We start from the raw sequence: 26,536 nt of genomic DNA on the forward strand, positions 1-26,536 counted from the left end.
CATCTTTCAACCTGCTCTAGTAAGATAAGATCTGCGATCTCATTGGTTGCTAGGGGGAAATGTTTATATTTTACGTTTACAATGATATTCTGGGAGATTCTGTTACAAAAGTTCTAAGAAATGTGATTTTCCTCCCTTTCCAGGCGTCATTAGAACTTTGCTACTTGTAAGGAGGAGAGTAAAGACGACCTATGGATCCTGGAGCCGCGGCCCGAGTGTTAAACTACAGCTCCCGGCATGCTCTGGCGCCTTCCTGCACACGCGCCTATGACCGCAGCGCCCGAGGCATCACGGGAAATGTAGTCCCGCGATAATGCTGAAGTCGCACTTACTGCTGCCGGAATGGGCTCATTCTAGAGGTATTTCCCATCAGGCACCGCGAGCTTTAGGGTCCAAGTTCCATAGGGTTCCTTGCATGCATTCCTATGAGGAGAGTGGGGTCAGTCGTGGCTCTGAGGCTGCACAGCTGGGTATTGTATGGTTTGCCTGTATACTGTATATATGGTTGTGCTGCTAGTGCAGGAGTTCCTATACCCTGTGCAATATAGACATATATATATATATTACCCCACCGCTTCTGTGCACTTGCACTTTTTGCACCCCCATACTGTTGCATCCTTTAGAGGTCTAACATGGCGTCCTGGGTAGGGGGTAACAAACCAGAAAACGCGTTGCAACTGGGGCTCGGAACCCAAAATTGAATCAGGTTTGCAGAGAACGTGACCAGTGCTCCATTAATATCATTAATTTTATGGGTTTTTCTTATCTTTCAGGTCACATCAAGGTCCCGTCCTCACCGCTATAAAGGTCCTGTATATAGAGCGCCCCTCTTTTATCGCCCAGCAGCCCCCAGTTTCCGTACCATGTATACCAGGAGCCAGAGCGGCCCAGAGACGGGTGTGGTGTTGGTGGACCTGCGCAGCGACACCGTGACCAAGCCCTGTGCGGAGATGAGGAAGGCCATGGCGGAGGCCGAGGTTGGAGATGATGTCTATGGCGAAGACCCCACTGTCAATGGTGAGTCCAGAGTCCGTATTTAAGGGGTCTTCTGTCCCTAAATGCACTTTTCATACCCACAGTTGGGGTGTCCGACACCAGGACCCTGCACAGATCAGCTGATCCTCCTCGTCCACTCTAGTTTGCAACACCTGAGGTTGCTGAAACAGCTGATCTGTGCAGGGTCCGCATGTCAGAACCCCACAGATCACATACTAATGACCTACCCCTTTAAGGAAAGTCAGCCCCTGAATCTGTATACTATAATGGTTTCCGATTGTATCTCTATATAATACATTTGTGGGTGGAGTTGCTCTTTAAATACAGATTGGCTAATGTATATGTTTATTTGTCCAGAGATTCAGCGATACGCGGCGCAGCTCCTTGGGACCGAAGACGCTCTCTTTGTAACCAGTGGGACTATGGGAAATCTGATCTCAGGTAAGTGGTCTACCTTGTGAGTCTCCAATGCAAAAGTATCTGCCCCCCCCCCACGAAAAATGTAACAACAGCAGTGTCCACAACAGAACCCAGATTTATAGTTTTACTTTTTAAAAGTGTTTTGGTGACAAATTAAAAGGGAGTCTGTCAGCAAGAAAATCAGTATCAAACTAATGTCACTACCTTGTAGGGGCTTCTACACTTTCCAAAGATGTCTTTCTTGTTCTATCATTAAAAAGCAATTTTTTCTAACACGTTGTCACAATACCCTTTCTATTTTCTAGAGACCAATGGCTGGGAACAGTGAGTCTAGCAATAGTAATATACAAATTGACTTACAGTCTGTTCTGTGGAAGGCAGGGAGGCTTGGCCGGAAGCAGTGGTCCTATACTCAGCAGGAGGGCTTGCTGGAGGCTGTAGTTCCACGGCTCCTTGGGACCGGGTGGGTGGCAAAGTCCTTGTAGCAGGAGGGCTTGCTGGGATCAGTAGTTCCACGGCTCAGTCTGTTCTGTGGAAGGCAGGGAGGCTTGGCCGGAAGCAGTGGTCCTATACTCAGCAGGAGGGCTTGCTGGAGGCTGTAGTTCCACGGCTCCTTGGGATCGGGTGGGTGGCAAAGTCCTTGTAGCAGGAGGGCTTGCTGGGATCAGTAGTTCCAGGTAGCAACCAACTTGCAGGTAACTAACCAACTTGGAACAGTCAGTTTAAGCTTGAGGACCTTGCAGAAGACAGGCTTCTGAAAACAATACTCAGGCAACTGGGTAATCAGAACACACATGCTAAATAATCGAGAAATCAGGAAATCAGGGTAAGTCACAGACAGGAAACACAAAAGACTCCATTTTGACTGCTGGCAAAAAAGAGTTCAATAAAACAAGATCCTGACATTACTCCCACCTCAGGAGCGGCCTCCGGACGATCCCAGACCAGGCTTCTCAGGATATTTATCATGAAATTGTTTAATCAATCGAGAGGCATTGATGTTGTCCAGAGGTTCCCAGGAATTCTCTTCTGGAGGATAGCCTTGCCATTTGATAAGATATTGTAACTTGCCCCTGAGAATCCTGGAATCCAGAATCTTCTCCACAACAAAATGTTCTTGATCATCTACCAAGACAGGACCAGGAGGAGGAGATGACCGTCCCGGAAAAGGATTTGAAATTGTAGGTTTCAGCAAAGAGACATGGAAAACAGGATGAATCTTCATGGTCTTTGGAAGATTCAATCGACAGGTTACTGAGTTTACCAGACCACTAATCTTAAAGGGACCAATGTACTTTTGTCCCAATTTTCGTGACGGCACCCTTAATTTCAGGTTCTTGGTAGATAACCAAACTGCGTCTCCTACCTTGAATGTTGGTGCTGGTTTACGACACCTATCAGCTGTGTTCTTAAATCTCTCTTGAGCTGTGCGCAATGTCTGTTTTAACAAATTCAGATCTTGTTGTAAAGAGGCGATTCTTTCTGTAACTGCTGGCACAGGGGCATCCACCGGAAATCTGGGAAAGATCTTTGGGTGATAGCCTTGGTTAGCATAGAATGGTGTTACTTTTGTAGAAGCACTTTGCGAATTGTTGTAGGAGAATTCTGCCATGGGAAGCAAATCAACCCAATCATCCTGTAAATGGCAGACGTAGCATCGTAGATATTGTTCCAGAGTCTGGTTAGTACGTTCTGTCTGTCCATTTGATTGTGGATGGAAAGCGGAGGACAAACAGACATCTATGTCCAATGCCGCACAGAACCCTCGCCAGAATCTTGCAGTAAATTGAACACCTCGGTCAGACACAACCTCATCTGGAACTCCATGTAGGCGAAAGATATTTTGAATAATTAAGTCAACAGTGTCTTTAGCTGAAGGTAGACCTGCACAGGGTATGAAGTGAGCAGCTTTCGTCAGACGATCAACCACCACTAAAATTGTATTTTTTCCCTTGGAGGTTGGCAGTTCTACAATGAAGTCCATGGAGATTGACCCCCAGGGGCGAGTTGGGATAGGAAGAGGCTGCAGTAGACCTGTTGGTGCAGAACGTGGTGTCTTACATCTGGCACAGACATCACATGAGCGAACATAATTCCTGACATCTTCTCGAAAACTTGGCCACCAGAAAAAACGAGAAAGGGAATCTTGGGTCTTCTGTATTCCCCTGTGACCTGCCATCTTGGAATCGTGCATCAGCTTCAAAATTTTTACTCTCACCGCTTCAGGAACATAAAGGCTTTGCCCTTGAACCCACACTCCGTTCCTTAGAGTTAAACGTACATCCCTTGTGGGTTGTGAAAGAAATGGATCTGAATTATAAGCCTCCTTAATGTCTCTCAACAAATCTTGATTGTGAATTACCCCTACAAAATTGGAATTTGACAGTATTGTCTTGGGTAAAGAACCCGGAGTAGGGTCAGCAGCGTACATTCTGGATAAGGCATCAGCTTTACCGTTACGAGAACCTGGCCTAAAAGAAATTACAAAATTAAATTGATTGAGGAATAAACTCCAGCGAGCCTGTCGGGGAGACAAACATTTAGCAGATCTGATAAACTCCAAGTTACGATGATCAGTGAGGACAACAATCTGTTGTGATGCTCCCTGGAGATGATGCCTCCATTCCTTAAAGGCAGCGATGATGGCCAATAATTCTTTATTCCCTACATCATAATTTCTTTCTGCGGGTGACAAACGTTGAGAAAAGAAAGCACATGGATGTAATAAATTCTTCTCTCCTGTTCTCTGAGAGAGAATAGCTCCCATAGCACTGTCCGATGCGTCTACCTCAACAATGAAGGCCCGTTCAGGATCAGGATGAATTAAGACTGGGGCTGTGGTAAATTTTTCCTTTAAACGGTCAAAGGCTTCCTGTGCTTGAGTGGTCCAAATAAACGCTGTTGACTTTCTTGTTAGTTGGGTAATAGGGGAGACGATCCCTGAAAAGTTCTTAATGAAGCGTCGGTAGAAATTTGCAAAACCAATGAAACGTTGAACTTGCTTAACGTTCTTGGGAACAGGCCAATCAAGGATTGCTTGTATCTTACTTGAATCCATGCTCAATCCTTGAGGGGTGATTATATACCCCAAAAACTGCACTTCAGTTCTATGGAACTCACATTTCTCAAGTTTGATGTAGAGATGATTTTCCCTCAGGCGTCCCAAGACGGTCTTTACATGCTGTTGATGTTCCTCGAGAGAATTTGAAAAAATCAAGATGTCATCCAGATATATGACCACGAAGAGATCTAGAAGGTCCCTGAAAATGTCATTGACAAGGTGTTGGAAGGTGGCTGGAGCATTACAAAGTCCGAACGGCATCACAAGATATTCAAAGTGCCCATACCGAGATCTGAAAGCGGTCTTCCATTCATCCCCGGTCCTGATGCGGACTAGATTATATGCACCACGAAGGTCTAATTTTGTAAATATCTTGGCCTGTCGTACTCTCTCCAATAATTCTGGGATTAAAGGCAAAGGATAGCGATTCCTAACTGTAACTTTATTTAATTCCCGATAGTCTATGCAAGGTCGGAGAGAGCCATCTTTCTTCTTGACAAAGAATATGGGAGCTCCAGCTGGAGATGAAGAGGGACGAATAAAGCCTTTAGCCAAATTTTCATCAATGTACAACTTGAGAGCTTTCAGTTCTGGCCCTGCTAGTGGATAAATGCTCCCAAAAGGTATCGATGCACCGGGTCGGAGATCTATCGGGCAATCATATGGACGATGTGGAGGAAGTAGATCGGCTTTCTTTTTGTCGCAAACATCAGAGAATATCTCATAACAAGGTGGTAAACTTAGCACTTGAGCTGGATCTTGAATCTTTATGCTGGTAAGTGGTACATTTGGAGCTGGAGCCGGATCCCGTATATGCATGCTAGCAGGGAGATCCTTTCCCGGAAAACGTATCTCACTAGTCTCCCAGTTGATATCAGGGTTCTGGGTCTGCAACCATGGAAAACCCAAAATAACAGGAAAGTGTGGCGAGGAAATCAGCATGAAGGTAAGTGTCTCTTGGTGATCAGGTTTCAGCTGGATCCTCAAGGGTACTGTCTCATGATCTACGGGCCCTGAGACTAGTGGAGATCCATCCACTGTCTCCAGTACCACCGGTGAAGCCCTCTTCCGGAACTTGATTCCATGCTCCTTGGCAAACAATAGATCTATGAAATTTCCACTAGCTCCTGAGTCAATCATGGCCGTACTAGTAACCCACTGAGAGTTGATCAATATCTGAATTGGAAGGAGGCAGTGTGATCCTCTTTCCTTTTCTTTAGGGTGCAGAGTCACAGGAGCTATGACAGCATTCAGAAGCAAAGCTGACTCCGAAACGACCGACTCAGAATCAGAAAAGTCACATTCAGCAATTGCTGCAGCCGTTCTAAGGGGACGATTAGGACAATTCATAAGGAAGTGACCCGAACCACCACAGTACAGGCATAAGCCCTCCCGAAGCCTATGTTCTTTACGGTCCTGACTTTGACGTCTCTGTAGAGAATCTATTTGCATAGGTTCAACCCCTGCATCCCGGGGAGGTTTACTCAGTGGATCCTTCACGGATGAAGAGGGGAAAAAATTACTACTCCGATTCAGGGCGAGCCATCTCTCTTTCTCCTGCCTCCGTTCAGAAATACGCGTGTCAATACGGATACAATGATTAATGAAATCGTCCAAGCTGGAAGGAGCCTCTGCTCGGGATAATTCATCCTTAATAATACTGGATAGGCCCTTACGAAAAAGAGGAAGCTGTGCCTGACTGTTCCAGGTGGTATCCACAGCCCATCTTCGGAATTCCATAGCGTAGTCAGTAACAGAGCGCCTGCCCTGACGTAAAGTTAGAATGGCAGCTTCAGCTGTAGCACATCGATTGGGGTCATCAAACATTAGATTCATAGCGGTAAGGAAATCGTCCAATTTGTCCAAGATGGGATCTTCAGTCTCAATGAAAGGGTTGGCCCAAGATATGGCTTTATGAGTCAGGAGCATGATAATACACAGCACTTTGGAACGATCAGTTGGAAACTGGCTAGCATTGGCATCAAAATATAAACGGCATTGGTTTATGAAGCCACGGTACTTGTCACGTTCACCGCCAAATCTAAAAGGTGGTAACTTAGGAATGGGACTAGGAATGGGAACTGGTGCCTGCGCCTCCAATTGTGCAGTGCGGTTACGTAGTTCCTGAATTGCTTGCCCAAACACCTGGGTATTATGGTTAGATTGTCCCTCCATTGCATCAATCTTTGCTTTTAGAGCCTGCATCTCAACATGCATAGAGGTAGTCAGATTGTATAGTTTCTTGAAACGTACCTCCAAACTCTCTGAACCAGCGGTCTCCGTCATCATGGCCTGAGTATTCTGTCACAATACCCTTTCTATTTTCTAGAGACCAATGGCTGGGAACAGTGAGTCTAGCAATAGTAATATACAAATTGACTTACAGTCTGTTCTGTGGAAGGCAGGGAGGCTTGGCCGGAAGCAGTGGTCCTATACTCAGCAGGAGGGCTTGCTGGAGGCTGTAGTTCCACGGCTCCTTGGGACCGGGTGGGTGGCAAAGTCCTTGTAGCAGGAGGGCTTGCTGGGATCAGTAGTTCCACGGCTCAGTCTGTTCTGTGGAAGGCAGGGAGGCTTGGCCGGAAGCAGTGGTCCTATACTCAGCAGGAGGGCTTGCTGGAGGCTGTAGTTCCACGGCTCCTTGGGATCGGGTGGGTGGCAAAGTCCTTGTAGCAGGAGGGCTTGCTGGGATCAGTAGTTCCAGGTAGCAACCAACTTGCAGGTAACTAACCAACTTGGAACAGTCAGTTTAAGCTTGAGGACCTTGCAGAAGACAGGCTTCTGAAAACAATACTCAGGCAACTGGGTAATCAGAACACACATGCTAAATAATCGAGAAATCAGGAAATCAGGGTAAGTCACAGACAGGAAACACAAAAGACTCCATTTTGACTGCTGGCAAAAAAGAGTTCAATAAAACAAGATCCTGACACACGTAGGAATAGCCTTAAGAAAGTCTATTCTTCTCCTACCTTTAGATGTCTTCTCCGCGCCGCCATTCAGTATAAATCCCGGTTTTTGCCAGTATGCAAATGAGTTCGCTCGCAGCACTGGGGGCATCTCCAGTGCTGCGAGAGAACTCTCCAGCACCGCCTCCATCTTCCTCAGGAACAAGCTCTTCTTCCGGCGCTGGGGGTCAAACTTCTAGGCCTCGGGCAGAGCCGACTGCGCATGCCCACGGCCATAAGAAAAGTAAGTAAGCAGACATTTTCTTGTGGCCTGTGGGCATGCGCAGTCGGCTCTGCCCGAGGAATACAAGCTTCACTGTCTGCGCCGGAAGAAGACACAGGAAGAGGACATTCCTGAAGAAGACGGAGGCGGTGCTGCAGAGTTCTCTCACAGCATTGGGGACGCCCACAGTGCTGTTTGAGCAATGAGGCCTGCCCCCAGTGCTGCAAGATAACTAATTTGCATACTGGCGAAAATGGGATATCTATGGAACGGCGGCGCGGAGAAGACATCTAAAGGTAGGAGAAGAATAGCCTTTCTTAAGGCTATTCCGACGTGTTAGTCACAAAAAATTCCATCTGAATGACAGGATCCCTTTAAAGGTTGTTCAGGATTTTTTCATGGCCTATGGCTGAGCTGCAGGTACAGAACTATTAGCTTCCATCTCCATGCACTGTATAATACGGGCATAACCCCAAGCAGCTAATCCTTGTGCGGGCCAGCTATCGGCCCCCCAACAATCAGCCGTTCATGGCCTATTCTAAAACTTCTATTCTATTAACTATACATATTGCATAAACCCCCAACTCCAAGCTGGCATTGATAAGAAATTCATAAGTCACATGTCACCAGCTAGTTTGAAGATCCTTGATCTTAAATCCAAAGAGACACAGCGCTCCTTCCCTCATACATGGGACTTCAGTCAGGCATAACAAGCTGTATGTTGCAGGAGGGCTCATGTTGTAAGAAGGCGCAGTGCACTGGTTTAGCATTTACTGTCGTTGCAGTGATGGTTCACTGTCGGGTCAGAGGATTTGAGGTCCTGCTTGGAGGTGAATCTCACATGTTCTTCTATGAGCAAGGAAATATAGCGCAGGTAAGACTACGTTCACATCTGCACCAGGGTGTCTCAGGCTTTATCACAATGTCTTGAAGAGGAAAAAGTCCTTAGTCAGTTTCAGGCTAAAAATGATGGATACCTGATAGACCCCATTATAGTCAATGGGTTCTGTCGGTCTTCGTGTCTTACTGTTGTTTTGGCTGTCCACCTTCCTATTGTTCGGGTCTCCCAGGGCCACTTTAACTATAGGGTCAATGGTACAATTGCACCGGGCCCTATGGTAGCGGGGGCCCTGTTGAGACATTTTAGAGCAGCTGAAGGAGTGGGAAGGAGCAGAGCGGCAGACTGCATAGACGATGATAAATCATCATTGTCTGTGCATAACCTGTATGTGACCCCAGGGGGAGGGGTAGCGAGGACTCCTGCCATGTTATCCGCTGTCCTGTCAATCAGAGAGCATACTATACTATTGCTCTCTGATTGTCCCACAGAGGGATAATGTAATACCCCTCTGATCCTAATCACAGGGGTTATTCTCATGTACTACCCCTCTGATCCTAATCACAGGGGTTATTCTCATGTAATACCCCTCTGAACATAACCAGGAAGTTTATTGATTATGTGACCCAGACATTTACCATCGTGCACGACGAGTCACACCAAACACTTACACATCACATACACAAAGTCATCAATAAAGTTTACGTTTCATCACTGTACACGACCGCCTCTCTAGCGATGGGTATAATAGCGGGTGGGATCACTTATGATACTTTGCACTGGGCCCTCCAATGTGTTAAAATGGCCCCGGGTTCCCCTGATGGACCCGAACAATGGAGAGACAATGCTAAAGAGAACCTATCGTAAGTCTCCGACCAAGTGGTGTACACAGTATTGTCCTTTATGTTACACTGCCATCTGGTGTCTGCTGCTTGTAGGCCGTGACTATAATGTCTATACAAGTTTAATACATACATTATATACTTTCCTTCGGCACCATGGGGTAAGCCATGCCTGGAAAATCCAGACTGTATGGCAGATTTCCCTGGCGGAACCCATGCAGGAGTCCTGGACTATGATAGTAGGAGTCCCTACCTGGCCATGGTTTCCCTGTCCTGTATTGTATATGGTGCGGACAGTAGATCCACAAGGAGCCTTGAATGAATGGATCAGATTTTCCATCCTGGATTCCTTAGTGTACATGGGGCCTTAGAGGGTGAATCCACTCACTGACCTTATAGAGGAGCTAGCAATATGTCACCTAATCCTTGTAAATTCTTTGTAATATTCTTCATATCCGACCCTTCTTCAGGATCTCTTCTTGCTGTCAGTGAATGGCAATGCTGGTTATTTGTTGCAGTTGTGTCCAGTGTAGGCTAATGCTCTAGAAACTAAACAGACTGGACTCTAGATTGTTAGATTTTACCTGCACTGGTACATTGTAACAAACTATAAGCATAAGAAGTCTGTGCTGCTGATGCATTGTCTAGCTGTGACGTCGGTCTTGTCTTATGTTTCATGCAGCTTGCAGGCGTGTTCCCTCGTGCTATACAGACCCTGAAAGATGGCCGCCTGGATCTTAAGGAATTAGAGAGCAAAATCCAACATGGCTACCCAGATGTGCACTTTGCTCAGACACGCCTCATTTGTTTAGAGAACAGCCACAACCGTATGGGGGGCCGTGTGTTACCCCTGTCCTACATGAAGGAGGTGGGTGCAGGGTCCGCCATTGTACTGTGTGTCATACCCTTCCAGATAAACTCACTGTCATCCTCCTTTGTAGGTGCGGGACCTCGCAGATCGCTACGGGCTGAAGATCCACCTAGATGGGGCACGGCTGCTCAATGCGGCAGAGGCTCTGGGGGTGGAGCCGGCGGAGATTGTCCAATTCTGTGACTCCGTCTCACTGTGTCTTTCAAAAGTATGGAAACCATAGGGGAAAGACTTGAGTCTCATTATATGGACTTGGTATCTATATGAAAGTCTTGTGTTGGTTGCAGGGACTTGGGGCGCCGGTGGGATCGTTAATAGGGGGGACGGCGGAGTTTATTGCTGAGGCGCGGCGGATGAGGAAGATGCTGGGAGGAGGGATGCGGCAGGCCGGAGTACTGGCGGCTGCTGGACTGGTGGCATTGAGACAAGCCAAAGAGAACGTGAGGAGAGATCATCACAATGCCAAGACCTTTGCCAAAGGTAAGGGGGTGAAGGAGCGGAGAGGTTACGCTCAGGTCTACAAGTGAGCAGGGTTATGAAGCCCGGGTGACTCTGAGACTACAAACTTGTGCAGGCCTAGGAAAAAAATATCAGGTAGATCACATTCTACCTGGCTGATAACAGAGGAAACTAGCACAGTGCGATCTATTGTAACCTTCGGATTCAACTAAATAGATTGTGTCCCTCCTGCTGGGAACTTGACCGCTCACCTCCTGCTATGGAGTCTCGGCCTCACTTCAGGATATGCCATATTTAAAGGTATATTGCATATATGGTATATCAGCACTATATAAGGGTCACTTCTGGAACCTACCCCAGTTTATTTTAGAACACAGTTGTTGCACTTGACAATCTCACATGTCCTCGTATATTAATTCTACCAATGATTTCTCGTCCTTGCAGGGGTGCAGGAGCTGGCCTCCCCCGTCTGCACCGCGGACCCCACCATCGTGGACAGTAACATGGTGATGCTGACAATTACACCGCCATTGTCAGGACAGGAGCTGTGTGACCAGCTGAATGCAGACGACCAATCATCCGGGGTGACGGTGAAAGCGCTGGCCTTCTCCCCCGAGACGGTGCGGCTCGTCTGGCATCGAGACGTCTCCGCTGAGAACACCCTGCGGGCACTAGAGAAGCTCAAGTGGGTGCTGCAAAAGTACAAGAGCGGGGAAACCCAACCAGAGACCCCCAGGGGGTAATGTCAGGAGTGTGCGGGGCTCTTACACTGCGGCCACATCATAACGGTATAATAAAGGAATGGAATCCCGCACAGCAGAGGTGAATATGTAACCGGCTCCTGGCATGTAGCAGTGTGGAGAGGGCAAAGGTCACACAGCAAGAGCTATAGAGCCATGGTCTGCGTGCTAGGGTACTACAACTCCCAGCAGACTATAGCCATCATGGCATGCTGGGGACAACCAGGGCACCTGTGAGGGCACAACACTAACGTATCCTCAGCGGGGGCTCACACATGCCAGTGCCGGCCATCACAGAGTCTACAATAAACTTGTCAACCACCATATCCCTATCCTACTAATCCTACTAATATTATAAATGTGAAAGTTTGTGTGTTTGTTACTCTTTCACACAAAAACGGCTGAATGAATTTGGATGAAATTTGGCACAAACATAGATTGTAACCTCAATAAACACATCGGCTACTTTTTATCCCAGTAAATGACATGGCTTCACGACTGTTATGAATTTATGTTCATATACTATATTACACTGCTTTTGCTGCCAGGACTGTCAGCTAATTGCAGTTTGCTGATAAAGTCCGGTCTGTTATCTCTCTATGTAAACACACAGATAACACTGAGCCCATTCTGTACAAGCATCTGCATATTATCTGATCTGCCCCGGGCAGCCCCTTTAATCCAAATTAGCAGTCTGGCAATTTTAAACATGCTGGGAAAACCAAAATCTAATTTGTCGTAAAATTCTACAACAATGAGAGCTATGACGGAAGCCAGAAGTCACAGAGTTCTCAAGCAGAGCTGAGGATGATTGAGCAAGCTAGGCCTCAAGTGGCTCTTAGAGCTGCCGAAACGCTGGAGCAGGTGGATCATCAATGTCAACAACACACTCATTTTATGGCATCCCAGTTAGATGCTGAAACAATCACAGGCACGGTGCGAGGAACAAGTTCAGCAGCAGGCCAGCTTGAGAGCTGCCGAAATGCAGCAGCAGGTGAACCATCAATAGCAGCAATTTGCTTAATACAGGCGGATCATTGACCTCAACAACACGCAGATGAAGTTGCGGGCAGAGGCTAGTCAGCAATAATCTGCAATGATCACCCGCTCCTGTAGTGTAGCAATAGTTGTCACCCAGCTTTCCCAGGAAGATAAATAAGATAAATGGATTTGTTGACATCCAGTTAGATTTATTACAGGGAAAGGTACGCATACAACAAGAGAAGGACTTGTATAAAATCTTGGGTGGAAGAAGATGACAGTGAAAGAAACAGGCAAGAAAATATTAACAGTATATACAGCGAGAGGGGGAGGGTCAGTCATCCTTGTCCAGCTTCTCCAGTGACCTGGAACTTATCGATGTGCTGGTTCATCACTTTATTCTGGAAGACAAGAAGTAGGACAATAGGAGACAGTACTTGGGTAGACGGCGCCCCCTGATGGGCAAATTGAGAAGTGCACCCACTACACAGTGTGGTCAGTAATGGCCTCAAGTCTCCAGCCCAGGAAAGAGCCTACAAGTCACCCATCACCATCACTTGCATATAATTGGACTTGCACAAATGATATTGCCCCCTCAGTGGGCCCCGCACAGTATAATCCTTCCTTTGTGCCCCATATAATATAATGTTCCGCAGTGGCCCATCAAACAGTCACATGCTTCTGCAGTTATAAAAAATAGTCCCTGCTTATAAATAATAATGTGAACTATAAAAACGTCTCAATTTATTAAGGGTATGAAACCCAAACTGTGCAATGAAGAAAATGGGCTAAAAAGATGGAGGCACTTAAAAAATGGAGTGACAGCAGCATGAGCGCTCCACATGACTCACAGGGTATCGGATAGGTCATAAATTAGACCCCATGTCACTGAAATCCCACAGCTAAATAAATAAACTCGAACTGTCTCTGTAAGGCTGGTAATGATTTTACGGACTGCAAGTTGCTGATCAGCAACATGGACACCGCAGACGCCCGTAAACTACCGCACTGAGTCCATAGAGTTCTATGGGCGAGTCCGTGCAGTGCCGTGAATTCAAGGCCTTTGCGGACCTGCTCTATAAAGTGTGGACCACGGTTGCGGCCCGGCATGCCACGGATAAAATATCCGGTGGTGTAAGAGGCCGCACTGAATATAATGTGTTCACAAATGGTCCACAATTGAAAACCCTCAAGAACTCCTCCCTGCGCGTTTCACCCCAAACAGTGGCTCATCAGGGGCGGTCATTCTCGTACTGGGCAGGCGCCAGGGTAGACGGTGGCCGCCCGATAGTCCTGCATTTACGGTAACTTCAATTCTCCTGCCAAAATTAATCCCAATGACCCCCTGAAGAGCCGCTGTCTGTGGCATTTTGGTTTTTGGCTACGTACCCTTAATAAACTGAGACTTTTTATAGTTCACTTTATTATTTTCTAATTTTTTTGTCAATTCCTTAGTGAACAGTATCCTACCTTTTTTTTTTTAAATAGTTTTAAATACTAATTTCCCCCTATAAATAATAGCCCCCATTACCAGTAATTGTCCCCTACTACAAATAATAGTGCTACCTCATACATTGTTCTCCCCTATAAATAATACTGGTAAATAATAGTCCCCGTGTATAAGTGATAGCCCCCCACCACTGGTTACAGGTCATAGGACCCTTTATGTATACGGAGGGGAACTATTATTTTTTAAGGGAAAAACTTGTATTTATAGGGAGGGCGATTATAAAGTAGAATAATAATAAGGGCTAGTTCACACGTGAAAACCGCATGGCGAATTTTGGTCCGGAAAAAAACGCTTCCAAATTAGGAAGCTGTTTTTTGACCTTGAGGTGTGTTTCTGGAGTGTTTTCTGGAGCAATTTTAGGTAAAAACCGCTTCAGAAAATGCCAGGCGGTTTTCCTCTCCCCTGAAAGTGAATGCACAGTAAAAAAACGTGATGCGGTTTTCGCCTCCCATTCACTTCTATTGTCTTCCAGAGGTGGAATCCTCCTCAAGAAAGGTCATGTCGCTGTGGAAAAACGAACGCTAGCAGTCTCCATAGACCACCATTGTATGGAGGTGGATTTTGAGGCGAAATCCGCGGTCAAAATCCACTCCATTGGCCCCGTGTGAACTAGCCCTAAATCTACTCCATTGCTTTTTCCTTATGGATAATTGGGGCCTGTCCCTTTAAGACGTAGGTTAGGACTGAGGCCTGTCACTGATTTTTGACAGAGACCAAAGGTCACCGTGTTACCCTGTGTCATTGTAAGTAATGTTTGGGAAGGGGGTTGACACTCAGTCACGGAAATAACCCATTAGTGCTCGATTTTTTTTGCAATTTGAGAGAGTGGAGATTATGGCATCCTCGGGGGTGCGATGTGACCCCACTCACTTACATCACATACAATGTGGCGGCTATTAATATGGTCAAAATCGCCATAAACCCCCTGGCTATAATTGACTAATATATATATATATATATATATATATATATATATATATATATATATATATATATATATATATATATATATAGCCATTATCCCCAGCAGCCAATCAAATCTCTTCTTTCATCTTCCAAACTGCTTTAGTAAGGTGAGAGCTGCTATCTTATTGGTTGCTAGGGACAACCTCTCCAGTCTGCGTTTACAACTATATTCTGGGCGGCTCTGACAGAAAAATTTCCAAAAAATGTGATTTTCCTCCCATTCCACGTGTCCATAGACCTTCTCTACTTATAAAGAGAGCATTATATCCTGAGATACGGGGCTGGGAGCCGCGGCTGGCTTGTTACACTACAACTCCCGGCATGCTCTGGTACCTTCCTGCACACGCGCCTATGACAGCGGCGCCCGAGGCATCACGGGAAATGTAGTCCCGCGGTGTTGCCGGACTCGCTCACTGTATGAGGATATATAAGCGCAGTACTTTGGTATCTCCCACGATGCACCGCGGGATTTAGGGTCTATAGGGTCACTTGTATCATCCCTGTGAGGAGAGTGGGGTAAGTTGTGGCTCTGAGGCTCCAGTGCTGGGTATTGTATGACTTTCCTATATACTCTCTATATGGTTGTTCTGCTAATCCCCTATGCAATGTACATTTTGCACTTGGAACATGGTGGTCAGCGACAAATTTTGTGCACCCTCGTACTTTTGCAACTCTTCTAACATGGCGTCCTGCGAAGGGTGTAAAAAACCCGAAACGCGTGACGTAATTGAATCATGTTTGCAGAGAATCTGCACGATGTGAACAGTGCGCCATTAACCCCGTATTACAGACATATTCTGTATCACATACTGCGGATAATTTTATGGGTTTTTCTTATCTTTCAGGTCGCAGCAAGGTCCCGTCCTCACCATTATATAGGTCCTGTATACAGAGCGCCCCCTGTTATCGCCCAGTTTCCGTACCATGTACACCAGGAGCCAGAGCGGCCCAGAGACGGGTGTGGTGGTGGTGGACCTGCGCAGCGACACTGTGACCAAGCCCTGTGCGGAGATGAGGAAGGCCATGGCGGAGGCCGAGGTTGGAGATGATGTCTATGGCGAAGACCCCACTGTCAATGGTGAGTCCAGAGTCCTGGGGCAGCGTGCAGGACTGAATCTACAGCTGTCCAGCGAGTGAGCAGCAGATGACGGCCTGTCCTGATTATAGGACATCAGTCTCAGAGACCAGATAATCCCTTTAAATGCAAATTAACTGATGCATATATATATTTGTCTGCACAGAAATTCAGCGATACGCGGCGCAGATCCTTGGGACTGAAGACGCTCTCTTTGTGGCCAGTGGGACTATGGGAAATCTGGTCTCAGGTAAGTGGCCCACTTTGTAAGTCTGCAGTGCAAAATTATTTGCAACAGCAGCATCATCCAAAAATGTGCAGAACCCCAGATTTATATTATTACGCTTTAAAGTTTTGTTGGCGATGAATTAAAGGGGATGTTCAGGATTTCTATATGAGCTATGGCTGAGCTGCAGTAACAGCGCCCGGCCGCTATACAGGGACTATTTACTGCCTGCTCAGTGCACTGTATAGCACAGACATAACCTGATCCTTGCATGGGCCAGATATTGGGATTCCCAGCAATCGGACATTTATGGCTTATCCTAAAACCTCTTCAAATAAGTTGTACTAACGTTTCATATTGCACAAGCCCCAACTGCAAGCTGGCATTGATAGGGAAATCGCCCGGGCATTATTGATCTAAAATCCAGAGGGACACAAGTCCTTCTCTCATACATGGGACCCCAATTAGATCAAGCTGTATGCTGCAGGAGGGCTCATGTTGTAAGAAGGCGCAGTGCACTGGTTTAGCATTTATTGTCATTGCAGTGATGGTTCACTGTCGGGTCAGAGGATCTGAGGTCCTGGTTGGAGATGAAGCTGACATGTTCCTCTATGAGCAAGGAAGTATAGCGCAGGTAAGTCAGCGACTAAGTCGTGTCCCCGCTATGGTAGTTTATGTTACACTGCCATCTGGTGTCTGCTCTTTGTCACTGCAGATACTATAATACCTGTACAAGCTTTATGGTGCTCAGATACATATTTTATAGGCTTTCCTGGTGCACATGGTGGAATCCAGCCCATATTCCAGATTTCCTAGGCCAAACTCAATCAGGAGACCTGGACTATGCTGCTAGGATCCTTACCTGGCCATGTACTGTATATACATGTACTGTATATAGTGCCGACAGTAGGCAGGGACTCCTAGAATTACAGATCACTATGGTACAAGGAGTTCTGGTCCCGTGACTGACTTTCCATCCTGGACTCCTCCATGTATATGGGACCTTACAGGCGTATCCTATAAATATATCACCTGTTCACGTCCTTGGCGCTAAGTATATAAAACCTAATGCTTCATATCTTTGATTGCTGTCAGTGAATGGAAATATTCTTGTTTAAAGAGCTAGAGGACCAGACATTTGTTCTGCTGATTCATTGTCTAGACTGAATACATCTGTAGCTGTGACGTCGCTCTTGTCTTATGTTTCATGCAGCTTGCAGGCGTGTTCCCTCGTGCTATACGGACCCTGAAACATGGCCGCCTGGATCTTAAGGATTTAGAGAGCAAAATCCAACATGGCTACCCAGATGTGCATTTTGCTCAGACGCGCCTCATTTGTTTAGAGAACAGCCACAACCGTATGGGGGGCCGTGTGTTACCCCTGTCCTACATGAAGGAGGTGGGTGCAGGGTCCGCCATTGTACTGTGTGTCATACCCTTCCAGATAAACTCACTGTCATCCTCCTTTGTAGGTGCGGGACCTCGCAGATCGCTACGGGCTGAAGATCCACCTAGATGGGGCACGGCTGCTCAATGCGGCAGAGGCTCTGGGGGTGGAGCCGGCGGAGATTGTCCAATTCTGTGACTCCGTCTCACTGTGTCTTTCAAAAGTATGGAAACCATAGGGGAAAGACTTGAGTCTCATTATATGGACTCGGTATCTATATGAAAGTCTTGTGTTGGTTGCAGGGACTTGGGGCGCCGGTGGGATCGATAATTGGGGGGACGGCGGAGTTTATTGCTGAGGCGCGGCGGATGAGGAAGATGCTGGGAGGAGGGATGCGGCAGGCCGGAGTACTGGCGGCTGCTGGACTGGTGGCATTGAGACAAGCCAAAGAGAACGTGAGGAGAGATCATCACAATGCCAAGACCTTTGCCAAAGGTAAGGGGGTGTGGAAATGAGCTGGTGTCGCTTCACAGAGCTGATCAGCGGCAGTCCCGGACATTGCATTGCTGAAGATTAGGTCACCTTTATGGTGGGGAGTGCGACTTAAATAGCCATGATAGGAATCTCTGCTTATGGAACATCTGACCAATAAGAATTGCAGTGTCATGTATAGGGGCATGACAAGTGTCTGATCGGTGGGGGGTCCTTCACATATTTGTAGAATTGGGTTGGATCAGTTTTCTAGTATATTCTCCATAGAGTGCAATGCAGAAGTGGGAGAGCTCGTGGCCCTCGGTATGACAGTGTATGGGCTAAATGGAAGAAGTATCATCCATGGACAAGAGTGACAGGACCCGACCAGGCATCGTGAGGATACACCTGAGATATCGATAGCACGTCCACAGTATATACCATAGGTGTAGAGTAGATATAGAGGGGCGGCCACAGTGCACTACCACCTCAATTCACTTCTATGGGGCTTCTAAAAACAACCACACCCCTCAATACGAGGGCCAGGGGTTGTCAGACCCCAGTTCTGGAGATAGAGGTGCAGTCAGACAGGTGAAGCACATTTCATGCATACATCAGAAATGTCTACGGGTGCATTCACACGGAGTAAACGCGGCACGCCGTTAACGCGACCGCAAACATGCACCATCAAAATCGCGCCGCAAATGTCCCGTTTACTCCGTGTGAATGCACCCTAAGTTAGAGCAGGCAGTGGGTTGGTCGGCGACTAATCTATTGTGACATGTTTGGTAGTGCAGATCACTTGTTGCTCTTGACAATCTCACATGTCCCCGTCTATTAATTCTACCAATGGTTTCTCGTCCTTGCAGGGGTGCAGGAGCTGGCCTCCCCCGTCTGCACCGCCGACCCCGCCATCGTGGACAGTAACATGCTGATGCTCACAATTACACCGCCATTATCTGGACAGGAGCTGTGTGACCAGCTGAGTGCAAGCGACCAGTCTGGGGTGGTGGTGAAAGCGCTGGACTACCCCCCTGAGAGAGTGCGGCTCGTCTGGCATCGAGACGTCTCCGCTGAGAACACCCTGCGGGCACTAGAGAAGCTCAAGTGGGTGCTGCAAAAGTACAAGAGCGGGGAAACCCAACCAGAGACCCCCAGGGGGTAATGTCAGGAGTGTGCGGGGCTCTTACACTGCGGCCACATCATAACGGTGTAATAAAGGAATGGAATCCCGCACAGCAGAGGTGAATATGTAACCGGCTCCTGGCATGTAGCAGTGTGGAGAGGGCAAAGGTCACACAGCAAGAGCTATAGAGCCATGGTCTGCGTGCTAGGGTACTACAACTCCCAGCAGACTATAGCCATCATGGCATGCTGGGGACAAACTGGGCACCTATGAGGGCACCAGTAGACACAGCACTAATGTATCCCCAGTGCCGGCCATCACAGAGACTAGAATAAACTTTATCAACCACCATATCAGCAATAATCTGCAATATGCAATAGTGGTCACCCAGCTTTCCCAGGGAGAGAAAGAACTAAATGGATTCATTCATTTATTAGAGGGAAAGGGTTAATACATACAACACGAGAAGGACTTGAATAAAATCTCAGGGTGGACGAAGACGACAATGAAAGAAACAGGCAAGGAAATATTAACAGTATATACAGCGAGCGGGGGAGGGTCAGTCGTCCTTGTCCAGCTTCTCCAGTGACCCCCTCACCGTCTGGGCCGTCGTCTGGAACTTATCGATGTGCTGGTTCATCACTTTATTCTGGAAGACAAGAAGTAGGACAATAGGAGACAGTAATAGGGTAGACGGCGCCCCCTGATGGGCAAACTGAGAAGTGCACCCACTACAGAGCGTGCTCAGTAAGGGCCTCACGTCTCCAACCCAGGAAACAGCCTGCAAGTCCACGTAGATGAGTATATACTACTCCACGGCCACCGCAGGAGACATCAGGTTAGGTCGGCGGCCTTATGGGATGAGGTCACCTGTCTTAAAGGAACACTCCAAGTGTAAAGCATTGCCCGGGCAGTGGTATTAAAGGGGTATTCCTGTTTACTAGAAAGGGCTTACCCCTAGGCCATAAAACCCGGCAACCCCGTTAAGTGAATAAGGTTACGCTGCAATACCAGACATGAACAGAAGTGGCGCTATTTCTCAGAGTCATCTATGCCCAGGTTTATCTATGACCAATGTGACATTTACCATCTTTATCTTGACCCGCTCCTTGTCCAGCTTGAGGAATTCGCTGAGTGTCATGTCCTCGGCCTTCTTCTTCAGGGTGATGAAGGGACAGGCGGGCGAATGCTTCTTGTGCTCATCCCTGTGAGGGGAAACAACCGGCGCGTTATAGAAGTGGCCCCACCCCCCCAATATGGCTGCCATAGTGCCGCGCCCCCTGCCCTCTCGGATGACACTTACATGGGGTCGTCCTCGGGCTCCCAGCCCTCCAGCTCCTTTAGGCAGAAGAAGCATTGAGCGACGTCTGGGCTGTTCCCGCCGGGGCAGTGGATGAAGCCGGCGGCCGCCATCTGTAAGGGGGGAGGGGATGTTATTTAGGGTCTCCACAACAACGCCCCTCGTACTACTACTCCCAACATCTGGGGTAATGTGGGAAGGGGTCACCACGGACGCTATGACCTGGGTGTGGGGTCTATTAGGCCACTATTACAGGTATTACCCTCCCCCCATACTGTTACTATAATCACAATGACATCATACCTACCTGTATACTCCTGCAGGATGTGCGCACCTTCTATTCTGCTCCCCCATCCCACTGACACCCTAGTGGCATTCCAGGGGGCAGAACAGAAGTCGCACAGCCTGTGTAGGGGTCACACCAGCGGGGTCACTCTCTAAAATGGGTCTTGTGGACACTCCCAGGTGTCGGCCGATGCCGTACACCAGGGGTCTCAAACTCGTGGCCCGCGGGACGATAGTTTGCGGCCCCCGGGTGTTTAACTATGGCGGCCACCATAGCTGCTGGGTGTCTACCCCTCAGGCGCCTAGGCCATTTTGCTGGTGATTGCCGGCGCCTGGAGCATGCGCCAGGGCCGACATCACGTTTGCATGACAGCCGCGAGCCTTGTAAAGGTTTCCTGGCCGGTCTGCAGTGATTTTCTTTTGCAGGCTGCTCTATGCAGCCTGCAAAAGAAATAATTTTTTGCAATGTATTGCAATACATTAGCATTGTAATGCATTGCATTAATGATCAAACCCCCTGGGGTTCAAGACCCATGGGGGGTGTCTAATAAATGCAAAAAGAAATTTAAAAAAGTTAAAAAAAAATGTAAAAAAATAAAAAGTTTTAAAAATTCAAATCACTCCCCTTTCCCTAGAACACATATAAAAGTAGTTGAATACTGTGAAAGACATACTGTACATGTTAGGTATCACCATGTCCAAAAAAGCCGGCTCTACAAATCTATAAAAATATTTTTCCTGTATGGTAAACACCGTAATGGGGGAAAAAAAAAAGTCAAAAGTGCCAAACCGCCGTTTTTTCACTGTTTTGCCTCTGATAAAAATTTGAATCAGAAATTAACAAAGCAATAGTAATTCCCCAAAATGGTAGAACTAAAAAGTACACCCGGCCTCGCAAAAAAAAAAAAAAAAACAAAAAGACTATCTATGCATCCCTGTACTCGGAAGTATAAAAAAGTTACGGCCGTCAGAATATGGCGACTTTTAGAAAAAAATAAATAAATTTGGGAAAGCCTGATGCGGCCCAGCCTCACCCAGACTACCTCCAGCGGCCCCCGGGTACATTGAGTTTGAGACCCCTGCTGTACACTGAATATTACACGTCATACAGGAGATCAGCTGTCACCGCGTAGCCTACAAGTGACCCGCGGCCCGGACATTGGGGACCTCGGATATAACAGGTGACACAGTCTGGTCCTGACAGGTCATAGCCAGGAAAATATCAGGCCCAGAATGATCTATAGAAGCAGGTCCAGAGAGATACAGCTATATATACATAGTACAGACACATGTATATACATACAGGCACACAGATACAACCCCTATATATACACCACTAGCTATATATACATAGTACAGACATATCCTATACAGACACACAGATACAGCCCCTATATACACACACACTCCCTTAGGCCTTATTCAGACTATCCATATTTGTGGGATGTTTGCTAAGTGGCGCCCCCTGCAGGTAGTCATCTATTCTTCAGAAATGAATGAAAGCCCATCCATTTATCTGATACAACTTTATACACTCTGTGTGATCCCGGCCTTAGACTGTAACATTACTGATATTTTATTATCTCTGTACTGTGACATCACTGTGTGTATTATCCTGTACTGTGACATCACTGTGTGTATTATCCCTGTACTGTGACATCACTGTGTGTATTATCCTGTACTGTGACATCACTGTGTGTATTATCCCTGTACTGTGACATCACTGTGTGTATTATCCCTGTACTGTGACATCACTGTGTGTATTATCCCTGTACTGTGACATCACTGTGTGTATTATCCCTGTACTGTGACATCACTGTGTGTATTATCCCTGTACTGTGACATCACTGTGTATTATCTCTGTACTGTGACATCACTGTGTGTATTATCTCTGTACTGTGACATCACTGTGTGTATTATCTCTGTACTGTGACATCACTGTGTGTATTATCCTGTACTGTGACATCACTGTGTGTATTACCTCTGTACTGTGACATCACTGTGTGTATTATCCTGTACTGTGACATCACTGTGTGTATTATCTCTGTGCTGTGACATCACTGTGTGTATTATCCTGTACTGTGACATCACTGTGTGTATTATCTCTGTACTGTGACATCACTGTGTGTATTATCCTGTACTGTGACATCACTGTGTGTATTATCCTGTACTGTGACATCACTGTGTGTATTATCCCTGTACTGTGACATCACTGTGTGTATTATCCTGTACTGTGACATCACTGTGTGTATTATCTCTGTGCTGTGACATCACTGTGTGTATTATCCTGTACTGTGACATCACTCTGTGTATTATCCTGTACTGTGACATCACTGTGTGTATTATCTCTGTACTGTGACATCACTGGGTGTATTATCCTGTACTGTGACATCACTGTGTATATTATCCCTGTACTGTGACATCACTGGGTGTATTATCCTGTACTGTGACATCACTGTGTGTATTATCCCTGTACTGTGACATCACTGTGTGTATTATCCTGTACTGTGACATCACTGTGTGTATTATCCCTGTACTGTGACATCACTGTGTGTATTATCCTGTACTGTGACATCACTGGGTGTATTATCCTGTACTGTGACATCACTGTGTATATTATCCCTGTACTGTGACATCACTGGGTGTATTATCCTGTACTGTGACATCACTCTGTATTATCCCTGTACTGTGACATCACTGTGTGTATTATCCTGTACTGTGACATCACTGTGTGTATTATCCCTGTACTGTGACATCACTGTGTGTATTATCCTGTACTGTGACATCACTCTGTATTATCCCTGTACTGTGACATCACTGTGTGTATTATCCTGTACTGTGACATCACTGTGTGTATTATCCCTGTACTGTGACATCACTGTGTGTATTATCCTGTACTGTGACATCACTCTGTATTATCCCTGTACTGTGACATCACTGTGTGTATTATCCTGTACTGTGACATCACTGTGTGTATTATCCTGTACTGTGACATCACTGTGTGTATTATCCCTGTACTGTGACATCACTGTGTGTATTATCCTGTACTGTGACATCACTGTGTGTATTATCCCTGTACTGTGACATCACTGTGTGTATTATCTCTGTACTGTGACATCACTGTGTGTATTATCCTGTACTGTGACATCACTGTGTGTATTATCCCTGTACTGTGACATCACTGTGTGTATTATCCTGTACTGTGACATCACTGGGTGTATTATCCTGTACTGTGACATCACTGTGTATATTATCCCTGTACTGTGACATCACTGGGTGTATTATCCTGTACTGTGACATCACTCTGTATTATCCCTGTACTGTGACATCACTGTGTGTATTATCCTGTACTGTGACATCACTGTGTGTATTATCCCTGTACTGTGACATCACTGTGTGTATTATCCTGTACTGTGACATCACTCTGTATTATCCCTGTACTGTGACATCACTGTGTGTATTATCCTGTACTGTGACATCACTGTGTGTATTATCCCTGTACTGTGACATCACTGTGTGTATTATCCTGTACTGTGACATCACTCTGTATTATCCCTGTACTGTGACATCACTGTGTGTATTATCCTGTACTGTGACATCACTGTGTGTATTATCCTGTACTGTGACATCACTGTGTGTATTATCCTGTACTGTGACATCACTGTGTGTATTATCCCTGTACTGTGACATCACTGTGTGTATTATCCTGTACTGTGACATCACTGTGTGTATTATCCCTGTACTGTGACATCACTGTGTGTATTATCCTGTACTGTGACATCACTGTGTGTATTATCCCTGTACTGTGACATCACTGTGTGCATTATCTCTGTACTGTGACATCACTGTGTGTATTATCCCTGTACTGTGACATCACTGTGTGTATTATCTCTGTGCTGTGACATCACTGTGTGTATTATCCCTGTACTGTGACATCACTGTGTGTATTATCTCTGTACTGTGACATCACTGTGTGTATTATCCCTGTACTGTGACATCACTGTGTGTATTATCCTGTACTGTGACATCACTGTGTGTATTATCTCTGTACTGTGACATCACTGTGTGTATTATCTCTGTACTGTGACATCACTGTGTGTATTATCTCTGTACTGTGACATCACTGTGTGTATTATCTCTGTACTGTGACATCACTGTGTGTATTATCTCTGTACTGTGACATCACTGTGTGTATTATCCCTGTACTGTGACATCACTGTGTGTATTATCTCTGTACTGTGACATCACTGTGTGTATTATCTCTGTACTGTGACATCACTCTGTATTATCCCTGTACTGTGACATCACTGTGTGTATTATCTCTGTACTGTGACATCACTGTGTGTATTATCTCTGTACTGTGACATCACTGTGTGTATTATCTCTGTACTGTGACATCACTGTGTGTATTATCCCTGTACTGTGACATCACTGTGTATATTATCCTGTACTGTGACATCACTGTGTGTATTATCTCTGTACTGTGACATCACTGTGTATATTATCCTGTACTGTGACATCACTGTGTGTATTATCTCTGTACTGTGACATCACTCTGTATTATCCCTGTACTGTGACATCACTGTGTGTATTATCCTGTACTGTGACATCACTGTGTGTATTATCCCTGTACTGTGACGTCACTGTGTGTATTATCCTGTACTGTGACGTCACTGTGTGTATTATCTCCAGGGTTACATACATTACATGTATACAGTATATACCACACACAGAGGGCGGGTATAGCAGTCTCTCACCCGCTCGGGTGTACAGGCGCAGCCCTCGGTGAAGGGCCAGTTGCTGAAGGTCCTCTCCCGGGTGTCCTGCAGGTACAGCCGCCATTCATCCGGTAGTCGGGGGTCTCCGGGCCTCACAGGCGGCAGCACGAGCGGGGACGTGTTCACCATGGCGCACAATTCAAATCTCCAGCTGCGGTGACGTCACCGAACCAAGCACGACGGGAAAAGAAGTGCCGAGCTAAGCCCCGCCTCTATGAGGAACTACAATCCCCGAGATGCACTGCGATATCACTACGTCGTCTTCAACAAACTTTATTAAACAGTTTACAACGATGAGTTAACCCTTTCATTCCTGTAATATCAATCTTAAAAACTGCCCAAATGCAGAGCGGTGCGTTACTTCATCTTCCAGACGTCTGCTTGCTAAATGGAATATTCCTGTTTACCTCGTGAAAGACCTGAAAGTTTGCAGAGCTGAGGGTTTGTTACAGTTGTATCCAGTTAGACAATTCTCTGCCTTGGATTGTGATCCATTCTCAGGCTGAGGTTAGGAGTCCAGTGGGCGGGGTCACACAGTAACTGATAGAAGGGTTACCTGAGATCATTTATTTTTGTCCATGAAGGTGAAAACATTTTCCAAAACCAATCCCATGTCCTGTCCCTGCTGCCCCGGGGTCTTCAGCCCCTTGTCCTTGCTCACAGAGATACCGTAGCTGTTAATCACTGATTAGGACCGCCCACTGGACTCCTAAGCACAGAAATAGCTGAGAATTCCATCAATAAGTGACAAGTTATACTGAAGGTTTCCTATCACAAATATATATATATATATATATATACACATGTGCTCGGCTCCTCCTGCGCTGCTCTGTATAGAGGTGGCAGATTGCTAATAGGACAGACCTACACAAATACATCTCCTGAGATTGCCTGCAAAATCCGATTTGTAACATGAACAATTATTATACTTGGGGGTCTTTTCAGATCTCAGAGTATAATAATCGGAGACCCAGGGGAGGATACAAACATAAAAACCACTGTTACTTACCTGTCCTGGGCTCCGGCGCACTCCCGC

The 26,536-nt window shown here is 46.4% G+C and overlaps 3 protein-coding genes across 4 annotated transcripts; 2 read left to right on the forward strand and 1 right to left on the reverse strand.

The window, feature by feature from the left end:
- Positions 1–313: 313 nt before the first annotated feature.
- LOC142210237 (uncharacterized) lies at positions 314–11,846 on the forward strand. 2 transcript variants are annotated; one of them, XM_075279267.1, is made up of 8 exons: positions 314–359; positions 774–1,017; positions 1,354–1,437; positions 8,431–8,519; positions 10,008–10,193; positions 10,267–10,404; positions 10,484–10,676; positions 11,100–11,846. In XM_075279267.1, exons 2-8 carry the CDS (start codon positions 864–866, stop codon positions 11,396–11,398), a joined length of 1,143 nt encoding a protein of 380 aa, XP_075135368.1. In that variant the 5' UTR covers positions 314–359; positions 774–863; the 3' UTR covers positions 11,399–11,846. The 2 variants fall into 2 exon arrangements, with proteins under 2 accessions (XP_075135368.1, XP_075135367.1); XM_075279266.1 differs by lacking the exon at positions 314–359 and adding an exon at positions 409–470.
- Positions 11,847–15,776: 3,930 nt separating this feature from the next.
- LOC142210238 (uncharacterized) lies at positions 15,777–19,211 on the forward strand. The gene is made up of 7 exons (XM_075279268.1): positions 15,777–15,930; positions 16,094–16,177; positions 16,699–16,787; positions 17,367–17,552; positions 17,626–17,763; positions 17,843–18,035; positions 18,881–19,211. Exons 1-7 carry the CDS (start codon positions 15,777–15,779, stop codon positions 19,174–19,176), a joined length of 1,140 nt encoding a protein of 379 aa, XP_075135369.1. The 3' UTR covers positions 19,177–19,211.
- A 371-nt stretch (positions 19,212–19,582) lies between these two features.
- On the reverse strand, positions 19,583–25,659 carry BIRC5 (baculoviral IAP repeat containing 5). The gene is made up of 4 exons (XM_075278151.1): positions 25,480–25,659; positions 20,441–20,550; positions 20,225–20,342; positions 19,583–19,786 (listed from the first exon to the last, which is right to left on the reverse strand). The coding sequence occupies exons 1-4, from the start codon at positions 25,627–25,629 to the stop codon at positions 19,697–19,699; spliced, it is 468 nt and encodes a 155-aa protein (XP_075134252.1). The 5' UTR covers positions 25,630–25,659; the 3' UTR covers positions 19,583–19,696.
- Between the last annotated feature and the right edge of the window lie 877 nt (positions 25,660–26,536).

This window comes from Leptodactylus fuscus, chromosome 6, assembly GCF_031893055.1.
Source record: "Leptodactylus fuscus isolate aLepFus1 chromosome 6, aLepFus1.hap2, whole genome shotgun sequence".
In the NCBI taxonomy this organism is placed as follows: Eukaryota; Metazoa; Chordata; class Amphibia; order Anura; family Leptodactylidae; genus Leptodactylus; species Leptodactylus fuscus.